Source organism: Lytechinus pictus, chromosome 2 (assembly GCF_037042905.1).
Source record: "Lytechinus pictus isolate F3 Inbred chromosome 2, Lp3.0, whole genome shotgun sequence".
NCBI lineage: Eukaryota > Metazoa > Echinodermata > Echinoidea > Temnopleuroida > Toxopneustidae > Lytechinus > Lytechinus pictus.
The window spans coordinates 27,337,913-27,350,044 of NC_087246.1; the positions used below are offsets into that span (position 1 = coordinate 27,337,913).

Below are 12,132 nucleotides of genomic sequence, written 5' to 3' on the forward strand. Positions count from 1 at the left end.
AGGAGAAAAATCCAACAAGCATAACACTATTTTTAAAAATCAAAATCGGATGTAAAACAAAAAAGCTATGACATTTTAAAGTTTCGCTTAATTTAACAAAACAGCTATATGCACATCCTGGTCGGTATGCAAACGAGGAGACTGGTGAGGTCACCCCCTCGCTATTTCTTTTGTATTCTATTATATGAAATAAGAAAGATTCTAATTTTCTCCTCATTGTCATGTGAAAAAAATTCCTCCCTGAACATGTGGAATTATCATTATTTTAAAAGTTTATTTTTAAGTCAAGTTGGTCCTTATTGTCAAATCTGTAAAAATTGAAATATTGTATAATTCAAACAATAAAAAACAAAAGAAATAGTGAGTATGGGACATCATTGACTCTCATTTGCATATCACCATAGTAGGTCCATGGTATCACTGAGTTGTGCATAATAACTGTGTGTGTGTGTATTTGAGTTTTTGTCAGACGTGTATCAATCAGATATGATTATTTACGTCTGGGACCAACCTTTAACGTCACCATCCGAAAGACGTGACCGGGGCTCGAACCTCGAACCTCTGCATCAATGTGTAACTTCCCCACATAGCTTGGATTACAGGCGCACGCCACAACGCCCAGTCTCGCATAATAACTGTTTTGTGAAAAATAAGCGAAACTTTAAAATGTCATATAACTTTTTTCTTTGAAATATTTACATCCAAGACGTAAGTATTCATATTTGATTGGTACACGTCTGACAAAACTCAATCACATACACACACTCTCACACAATTACGATATAACTATTAGCCATGGTGAAGGAGATATAATTGAATTGAACGTTATTTTCTCAAATTCTAAATCTCAAATTAAATATCATAGGTTCAGAACAAAATTTTGGTGACCTTTTAAAAAAAAGGATAAATGGTGGTAAGCCATCCGTCAAATGTATCTGTATTTCCTAGCTAATGGGGAGGGGGTTGTGTGTAGCCATGCCCCTTGCCCCCATGTCCCCATACCCCATGGCCCCAGCCCCCCCCCCCCCCCCCCCCGCCGTAGATACACCTCTGGCACGCGTCATGTGTCGTACTCGTTCGGGCAATTCACTATTCATACATATTTCTGAATGAGCTTTATTGACACTGCTTTTTTTCATGTGCAAATAAAATCATGGCGAGAAAGAAAGTATAGGGGGAAACGGTGTCATTTTGAAATGACATTGTTGTTCACGTGTCGAGAAAGCGATTGACGATTGAAATGGATTGATAAACTGTTTGTTCTTTAAAGAAAGCCACCAATATAATGATCACTCATTGAAACAAAACGATTGCAGACCTAGATGTGTCTCTCACCATGTTCAATATTGCGTTGGTTCGTGTTATTTGAATAAGTGTCTGGATGTGGCCCACGCTAACCCCTTTGCATTTTTGCAATCTGTTTCACTTGCCTATTACGATTACCTCTTATGTCCCCATTAGGTCCTTTATTTTCAACCTGAAATAACCAGCCCATATGTTGAATCCCTTAACATACTACTTTTTCATTATTTTTTTTTGTTTGTTTCAGATTTTGAGTCAAATTAACTACAATTGATTATATCAGGGTCCAGGAAAACGAAATTTAGCGATCGACGCATATTTAATTTTAACGATCGATTACAAATAATGAAGAAAAAAAATCAATGAAGCTCATCATAAAAATCCACCCTACGATCAATCACTAAGTTTTGTGATACAGGGCCTAGAATATCATTCCATTACCGTTTGCCATTTATGTTTCTTTTTCCATATAACTCATCAGTATACAACGTTTACTTCCCAAATAAAAACTAATCCAAAAGGCGATCTTCTGATTGGTTTGAATTTAATTTATATTTGGTTTTATTACATTTATTTTGCACAAAGACCGGCCCCATGTATGTTTAGTTCAAACTCAATTTTGACCTTGATACCAGTCTAGCAACAGATGGTCGAGACCAGGGAAAAATGCCACCCCCCCCCCTTCCCGAGTTCAATGGGGTAGTAAATGTATGCAGGAAGATTTATCATTGGCAATGAAGGAAATCATTTGGATATTTCATGGAGCTATCACAGTAGCTCCATGGATATTTGTTCGGTGAATGGTAAGCACTGTCCTTAAAACAGAATTAGCAAATTGCAAAGATGCATCAGTCCTAAGCCATCTTAAAAACATGTTTTTGCCGTAGAGTGTGTTCCGTGTCGTTTTCATATTCAAACGGCAACATGAATCATGATTCTAAACGCAATTACAAAACGCCAACATAATAATATAATAATACCCTTTTGAATATCTCTAAAATCATTAACGTTTTTCTAAAACACCACTTTGTGAATGATAATTTTCCCAGTATGATTTCTTCATCATTTTCCGTAAAAAAAAACGTTATCTGAGAGGAACACGAATACAATTATTGCCCAAGGCGATTACGAAGTACTAGCATGACGGAGACGAAGTCGAGTGGTAAACTAAAAAAAAAGTTTTAGTAATTTGTAGGTTTCCATGTAGCCTCGAATATCAGCTTCAATATGTGTGTTTTTAGTAAAAAAAAAAAAAAAAAAAAAAAACGTCTAAATTTTTACAAGAAGAGCAGTCGAATCTTCATTGACATACTAAAGTATTTCCGGGCATGGCCAAATGAAGAACCTGTGCCTCGTTACATTAAAGACTATGACATCGAATAGGAATTTCCATGGCCACTTCACAAAATGCACAAGCACCCCCAATGACAAGCTCGGTTGCTTCACTTTCGAGGGTTTTTTTTGGAAAAAGTTTACGCGTCCTGCCCCCAGTAAAAGAATTCTGCGTACGGCCGGCCATATTAATTTCCTTTGAATCCTTAATTTTGAGTGGCTGTAATTACCGTGGAAGTCATCATTAGATAAAATAGACTGGTTGAATTATATTATGTGATTTTTCTTCCAAAGTGATATCTTAACATATCCTGAGTTGATTTCAGAAGTATAATTTTTCTTTAAAAAAAAACTGAGGTAAACTTTAAATAGCGTACCGAGTACATCACATCAACGAACAGTGTCATTTCTACCTTGGTTTAACCCCCTAGCGACTAGAAGACGAGGGGAGAGTTGTTGTTTAATCAGCTTATCGACAGAAGAAGTTTGTTCCTCTTAGGGTCACGGGGGTTACAATGACCCAATTGGGAGCAAGTCTAACAAATGTGGGAGATTTATGAAAATTTTGACAAAAGAGAAAGTGATTTATCTGCGGTAGTCTAGATGTGCGTGAAGACATTTCAAGGAGTGCGCCTATGTATTAGCGACGATTTAACTATCATAATTTGTGGTGAAATATCTTAAATTTTCTTTGTTTTTCTCGTCACCCCCAATTTCTCTCTCCCTCTTCTTGACTCACCATCTGTCTCTCCCACTCTCGATTGTTCGATAGAAGGATAAAAGGAAAGTGAGCAACAACAAGTCGAAGAAAAGGAAGTAGATGGAGAAGAAGAAAAAGAAAAAGAAAAAAAGAAAAAAAAAGAAAGAAAGAAAGAAAGAAAGAAAGAAAGAAAGAAAGAAAGAAAGAAAGAAAGAAAGAAAGAAAGAAAGAAAGAAAGAAAGAAAGAAAGAAAGAAAGAAAGAAAGAAAGAAAGAAAGAAAGAAAGAAAGAAAGAAAGAAAGAAAGAAAGAAAGAAAGAAAGAAAGAAAGAAAGAAAGAAAGAAAGAAAGAAAGAAAGAAAGAAAGAAAAGAAAGAAGAAATAGAGAAAGAAAGAAAGAAAGAAAGAAAGAAAGAAAGAAAGAAAGAAAGAAAGAAAAGAAAGAAGAAATAGAGAAAGAAAGAAAGAAAGAAAGAGAAAGAGAGAAAGAAAGAAAGAGAGAAAGAAAGAAAGAAAGAAAGAAAGAAAGAAAGAAGCAAGGGAGGAAGGAAGGAAGGAAGGAAGGAAGGAAAGAAGGGAGGAAGGAAAGAAGGAAGGAAGGAAGGAAGGAAGGAAGGAAGAGAGGGAGGGAGGAAGAAAGGAAGGAAGGAAGAAAATTATTATCATCATTATCATCAGTATCATCACCATCGTCGTCATCACCATCTTCATCATCATCATCATCATCATCTTCAGCATATCATTATCACAGACATCATCATCTTCGTCTCTGTCGCCATGGTCATCATCAACATTAAAATTATCGCTATGATTACAGTTAATTATTTTAAGAAGCGTTCATATTTGCCCTTGACAAAATATATTTTTAGCAATATTATTTTGACTTCATATAATTCAACATGATAAAATTTACCGCCGGCACCATCACCAACTTTTAAACTTTATCCAATTTGTCGAACAAAAAATCTACGTAATTTCTTTTTGATAAAAGAATTAACTCACACTATTTACAAACTACATATATCAACATAGACAACAGAGCATAAATTAAAGTAAAATATATATCCTTTTTATTTTGATTTCCTTTTTTCCTGCATATATTTACAATTCATGGAATGAAAAAATAAAAAGTATTTACATCAGCTCAAGGTTATGAATATCAAAGGTGGAAGAATTCAAGATATTAGGAATCAAGGCAAGAATAGCTATATACCATTCCTTAAAAAAATGCAATACGTCAACGGTCAGGACCTGAAGGCTGCTTTTAGTATGTGAATAAATTTCAGTAGTTTATGTCCGTGCCCAATGACAACAATGCGAAAAAGGTGAACAATACGCAAATTAGTGTTTTCCGTTTGTCAGAAGTAAAGGCAAAAATCTTTAAACAATGCCTGACTTACATACTTTCGTCACAATCTTTATGAAAAAAAAAAATCGGGATTCCATATTGCTCTTCATTCAATTACATTTCATAACTGTTGTAATATAATGTCTTATTAGAGAATGAAAACAACCAGTAAACATGCTGTATTAATACATAAATAGGTATATGTTTCAAATCGTTGGTACTGATAACAATTCATGTTTTAAGTATCATAGAAATAAGGCCCTGCTGTGAAATTTTAAGAAATAGATATTAATCTGAAAGTTTCGTCAATATGTTTCATTACTTTACAAGTATTGTGTCATCCAAAATAGGCATGCAGCGTACAGATATAACTATTAAACAGTTTACAGGAAAACCATAATGTAGAAGACTATGATAATAATTTTAAACATGAAAATGAAATTGAATTGTGTAAATTTTGCTTGACAATTGAAATCCAAGTAAAATATTTCATATGTATATACATTCGACCGTTCACGTAATAGCAGACTATTTACATTCAATCATCACATAGCAGCAGAGTTTGATTCTAAACCTGAAAATCATCAAGTAATCAGATTAAAAGAATGTAAAAAAAAAATACTAATTTACACTTTCAGTGTACTGTCTTCAAGTTAAACCGGAAAGATTTAATGGAAGAATTTAATACCACTTATTCATAATTTTCATAAGTCATAAATCTTAGAACTTAGAAAAATAAACACTCTGCTGTACAATATATCTAATAAGGCATTTTTACCGATTTGTAATGTTTTATAGGCCTACTTTGATCCTTTGTTATCTATTGTTCCGCACAGATAATTTTCACATAGTTTTATCTGCTTCTTTCTTACTATTTTATAAAGTAAAAATTTGGCTTGATGTTCAATAAAATTATCATAAGAAATAATTATGATGAATATGAAAATATCATTTTGTAACGCTGATCACATACATATCAACAATATAGGAGTTTGAGATCGACATGATACAAGAGAATAGGTATATACCCATATTGATAAAATGCCTCCCAGTTAGTTTGCCAATGCGGGAGCTACATGGGGGAGGAGGGGGGGGGGGGCTATTTCATTCAAACAGGTCGATTAACTCATCACATTTTAGGGGGGGGGTCCATACTCCATATTGACCATTTTTCTTTTCCCGGAGTCGTAGAAAATTCTTGAAAAGCATTAATGCGATAGCATTTCCATCTGGTTTTGGGGGATCTGTTTATTGCGTTTGAACTGAGTACGGTTGCTGGCTGGAGAGCAAGCGTGTGAGGCGTGAGGCAGGCACGTGGCTTTGTCTCCTCTGGGGATATAACACTAGTTTATCAAGGATATGACACAGCGGTAGACGGGCTGAGGGATCGAGAGAGAGTCAGTGAAAGAGAGTTGGAAGAAATGAATGTGAATGAAATAGCCCAAGAGAAGGGTGATGTAGAAAAAAAAGAACGACTGTGGTATGCTTTTCTCGTATTTGATCAGTGCCCCCGCACAAACTTCACCTTTCAGCGATGAATCTAAATGATTCTCCCACGTCACAGACAAGCAGTGTATTTGGTTGGCTGCGTCGAGTTGCTGACTGGGTCTCAACCCCGAAGGCACGCCACAGCCACGCGACGCACGGTATCTATCTAACGTTCGACGAGGCAGCAGGCAGGCAAACAGTCAGCCAATAGCCTGGAGGCTAACTTATGGGATGGGTGATCGTTAAGGTCAAAGGTTGAGGTCATGTCAAGATCAGTGACGAGATGAGACAGGTTGGCTTCTCCTACACCAACGCACATCCAAAATAAAAGAAGGCACGCGAATCAAGTCGATTCACACTGCACTACGCACGCCAGCTGCGTGACTTGGAAACCAATCGCGATGCCTTCAGATCCTTGCACTTTTCCCATATCTATCTCTTATGATTACCATCTCTTTCCTCTCCAATAAATGAAAGTAAATCGACGAATAAGTGAAATATTCATAAATAGTTCAATTTTTTTTCTTTTCTTTTTACTGGGGCACGTAAAACCTCATGGCCAAGTCCGCCATATCCCGTTGCATTTGTTCATTTTCTCGTTGCTCCCGCTCGACTGTGCGTCGAAGTTTTGTGCGTCGATTTTGAAACCAGATCTTTACCTGTCGTTCGGTCAGTTCAAGAACTTGAGAGAGCCAGGCACGGCGCTCACGGCATGGGTACATGCTTCGCTTGAACTCGTCTTCTAGGTGGAGGAGCTGGAGTTTCGAATAAGGTTTTCTTTTAGCTCGGCAGCCGTCGCTATTCGGGTCTTTTGTCAGGCCATCTATGAAAGGAAAACATAAAAAATAATAGTTATATATATATATACTTTTGCTTGATAATCAAAGTGAAACTATTAAAACCGATAAAGAATTGATTGAAAGAAGGTTTAAATCGTTATTTTGGTCAGAATACCCTTTTACCCCTCCCCCATGATGGCTGTATTCCTCGAGGGTGTTATCTCGACATTTTATCAATCAATTGCATAAAATGATTTAAGAAACATAAATTTAATATTTTCAAAAAAACATCCAACGAAATCCGTTATTTTTACACGATTTTATTGGTGAGGATACATAGGCCTATACAGGTATGTATATACAAATATATGCGGTTTGCCACGTCAACGATTCTGGGGTTAATTAGGTCAGGGGGTTGATATCGACATCAATGCTCGATCTTGATTGGCTGATGGAAGTTTGTTTGCGGTCTCTTCCAAGCGTCTTCGTCACCCTTTTGAGGGAGCGTATCGGCGCAGGGTCCCAATAGAGCTTTTTCGAATTCCCGACTATCAATCATGATTATGAAGAAAAATAATATAAACATCATGGAATATGTTGAGCAATAACCATCAATTGTAATGCGATTTGCAAAAAGACCTGTGAAAAAAACAACAGCCCGTCTTTCTTTGGGATATTATGGCTTTAATGAGGTCTGTTGCTATATACGATAGATATTATGCGCAGATCAAAATTTCAATTGAGAGATTTCGACATGCAAACTAGTATGGTTTTAATATTTTAGGATGAAACGAAATTGAAACGTATTCTAGAAGAAATAACTATGCACATTATTATATAAAAAAGAGAGAAATCAATGCACCGGTGTCAACGCAAAGGTCCTGTTGCTGACAGGCAATTTACGGTGTCACGCTTTGCATTTCCAGCATTAAAAACCCGAATGCTATATTTCTAATCAATAGGAGATCATGTTCAAAAGGATATGTTATGCGGCAAATTGTTTTAACATTTTTAAAGCAATAAAATGTCACAGAATAGAACACACCGTTCAAGAGACATATGGTAAGAAACGAAGAAAGGGGTGAGCAGTGAAAACAGTGTGAGTGATTACAGATGGAGGTACTCTGGATGTGAAATATTTCACTCAGCCAAAACTATTAACGTGCGGGGAAGAAAAATATGAGACGAGTAATGAGAATCAACAGAACTTATTGAAAGAATCTTTTTCCCTCCCCCACCTTTTCCCCTTCTTTCAATTTTCCTTCTATTCGACGGTATATCTGTCGACATAGTTGCATTCCAGAAAAAACATGGAAAGGAGAGGAATGAACAGAAAGAAAAAAGGAACGAGAGATAGAGAGAGAGAAGAGAGAGAGGAGAGCAAATTGTTTCAATACATTTGCAATTAAATGGATGGAATAGCTAGCCAAGATAGACCATCTTTGCCCTTGGGGACTATTATTCGGGTTATATCTGCGAGAGCCGAGAGTTTATACTGGATCGAGAGTCGTAATGCGGCTCGCGAGCGATGGATTAAGGGTCGTTCAACGATACCTATGGACACCCGACTGCGTGCCAGAACAATGTCGATGACGAGATGCATCATCGCTCTCGCTGGTCAGTCGTCTGGCACGCGCCGAGAGCGAGATCTGGGACGACTCATTAGCGAGTCCGTGACCGCCGATGGCGATGATGCCAGCGGTAGTCTAAATCACAGATTCAAAAGCTCAACTTCGATGAAAGAATTATAAGTTCACTTTTCCAGTGAAAAAAAATATTTTGTTAATTCCAACAAATCCACATGTATTTCGAATAGAAATATATCAATTACACGCTTAATAATGGTAATTAAAAAAAATCGGCGATGTAATTTTGTAAATTTGTTTTTACTATCAATTTATATAGTGATGTACGGTGATGGAATATTAAATATTAAAAGTTTATATGAAAATATTTAATGAACATATGAAGAGTAGTTAAACCTAAAGTGATATTATTTGCACCAACAAATTTACGTTAAAAGTATAATCGAAGAATGTTCCACATGAAAACGTTTCATGAATTTATTATTAACAAACGAGGTGACGAAATGTTTTCTTACCTAATTTTTCTGGCGTAGATTCATTCGATGAGCTTGTATAAACCCTTGTACTGCCTGTCTCAGATGAGGGAGATAGATCCTCATGAACACTCTGTCGTTCACACGACGTCGAATTGTCCGTATATGCATCAAACATCGACGACGAAGTCGAATGAACCGGTGAACGATGCTGGAAAGATGTTGGAGTTGAAACTGTTGGCGAAGAAGGCACGAACGGAGGAGAGCAAGTGGTAGGTGATGACGCCAGAGGACCGGGAAACGATAGGCAAGGGTATGGGCGAGGTGCCACCGGTCCGTGATCGCCAGGGTAAATACCAGGGGCGTTTGTGTACCAATTCCCTGTCCCTATTCGGTCGAAGGCATCGTAATCGGAGCCGGAGACGAGCGAGGTGGCATCAAGGGAGCCACGGTAAGAATCACGGTAACAGACAGCATCATTCGAGGCACAATGTTGCATATCCATGCTTAAAACCCAGCGAATAGCTCCTCTATTTCAACGCGACCCTCTCGACGACACAGCACGGTCTGCTGCCTGTACCACCAGCGCGACTCAGTTATACTTTTACGTCTGGTTGGATACGCGTAAACACTCCTCCTAGTTGCTAGCAGCCACACATCAATCATTACTCACTTCAGCTCAAAGGGGCAGTATTAAAATCCAATGACGGTTCAAATCACTTACTCGGACAGTAGGCCTTATACGCATCCGTCCTTACGCACGACCTCGAACAATTAGGTTGAGAAGTGGAGAAGCCGTCCGAACGATTCAGAAACTCACTCATTCACACTTTCAAGCTTTTGAAATTTTAAATGTTAAGATGAAAATTAGGATAAAAATAATAATATTTGTTCCACAGATCAATAAAAAGTTTCACAGCTTTGACCATATCCAATCAATAAACATAATATGGTACATACGCATTCTCTAAAGTATCTACGTCACCATACCATGTATCTAGACTTTTTTGCTGCGTCTTTCACACATTTAGATGATAAACTTATCAATATTGCTTGCAAAAATCATGAGACGATCCCTGAATTTTCACAAAATAGCACATCTGCCATTCTACAAACGCAGAATTTGGAAGACAGGGCGGGACATTTGAATAGAGACGACCCTGGATGGAGCTCGACAATCAGCCGTCATCCCCCGGTTGTCATTCGTTGGCATGTATTTAACCATCGTCATTTTCATGCATATTCATCAGAAAATGTTATTTTATAATTTAATCGATTGAGAAATATTCTAAAATTATAAAAACTTTCAAAAAATTCCAAACGAATCGCATCGAAAAAGCGAGAAAATGAGCCCAAAGACACCGAGAACGAACTGTGTCGGCAAGGGTGCCGAGACGCTATTCAGGTACATTACGCCTGATTCGAGTGACGAATGTCTTGTTTTTGAGCTCTAGATGGCGCTTATATATTGTCGAATATACTCGGCAAAACTGCTAAGTTTCTGTGTAATGATTTTTTTCTTTCTTTTACATTTTTTTCCTGTTGAAATTGAAGGAGAACGAACAGATTTCGTCTAAACCATAATGTGCCGATTGATAAGGTATGTCAACCCGAAGGCTTCCCTCAATGCTGGTTATATAGCCTTATTTTCTCTTTTTGGTCCCTTAATTCTAAGAATCATAGTTTAGAAAAGTTTTTCATGAGTTTCTATTATTTTTTCTTAATAATATTTCCCTTTTTAACCGTGTCAAAATGGTGATAAATGTGGTGACGACGAGCAATGTTAAACGAGGAGCAACATGGTACCCCTACACTTGCTTCCCGCACAGCTGCTGGAGGCGTGAGTGCATTGTAGAGAACGGGGTCATTAGTTCAAGTTTCATACATAAGTGGGGAAGGTTTCTGTCCCAGAAATTCAGAATTTCACACTTCAATTATTCATTTTATTCGACAATCTTGAGAGAAGTTATTAGAAGTGATATACACCTATTCTCTCTTGCCTCACAACCCTACCCCCAGAAGAAGAGATATGAAGCTAGTTTCCTAAGGAGAGTAAAGAGTAGCGAACACACAAACGGGACTTTTACAGGCTCGTTCGCACATATGTATTTAAAAAAAGAAAGAATGAATTTGAAAAAAATATTTGTGAATTTTTTACACTTTTAAAATTTTGATATATATTAAACTTATTATTTTAAATATTATCATGTGTTTATTTTATGATTTATCACTTAATTATTTAATTAATTATGTAATGATATATATGATGTTGTGGCTTGCTGACGACTTGATCATGTATAAAAGCCGAGAACCCATCGAAGCAGACGCACTTGTGAGCCGATGCTGGAAAGAGCGGTTGGCTCGGCATTCCGAAAATGTGACATTATGGTGGATATTTCAGTGATTTCTCTTTACTTTGGAATAATACTTGTGGTCTGTTTCTCACAGCATTCATGTTGCCTGGAAACTAGATGTGTGGAGTCATATTAATAGTGAAATGTCTTGATCGCTCAGGTAGACAAAACGCTTTGCGTCGTTGCCAAGCCCAGGGTCCCGTCATCTCCTAGCAGCGTTGGCAGACAGTCGAATTCGAATGAGAGTGTGCGGTAAGTGGTAGCATGTCGTCTGCTTCGCTTCTCATCTAGGTCGTGTTGTAATACCTGCTCTCAAATAATACAACGTGCTTTCTCTAACCCGTCGAAAGGCAGTACTTTAAAGATACATATTTTTAATCAACGTGTTATTCGGAAAATGAATTTTCTTTTACCTCATCGGCATAAGTTTCATCTTGTCGAGAAGATCGCAAAGCAGCTAAACTGTTTACTGTGGCATATCAAGTGTGGCTAACAGGTGGTATAGGCATAATATGCTTTCACGGTGGTATGGCTTGATTGGGGAAAATGGGGGAAAACAATACAACAAAAAATAATGAAACAAAAAACATGAGCAAATAAAGGAAAATGATGAATTAAGGGTGAATAATGTCCAATCAGGGAGTTGACATATCCAGAGTGGTGATTTTTAGAGACATTGTACGGGAAAGGTCACATCTGTAAGCAGATGGGCAAATGGGGGAGGGGGCGTAGACGTTGTTATTATTCACTCACATACATTTGTGGTTCAAC

General features: G+C 37.3%; 1 protein-coding gene across 1 annotated transcript; it reads right to left on the reverse strand.

Moving 5' to 3' along the window:
* Positions 1-4,382: 4,382 nt before the first annotated feature.
* Positions 4,383-9,607, reverse strand: LOC129273176 (homeobox protein Hox-A3-like). The gene is made up of 2 exons (XM_054910213.2): positions 9,050-9,607; positions 4,383-6,992 (listed from the first exon to the last, which is right to left on the reverse strand). Exons 1-2 carry the CDS (start codon positions 9,510-9,512, stop codon positions 6,703-6,705), a joined length of 753 nt encoding a protein of 250 aa, XP_054766188.1. The 5' UTR covers positions 9,513-9,607; the 3' UTR covers positions 4,383-6,702.
* Between the last annotated feature and the right edge of the window lie 2,525 nt (positions 9,608-12,132).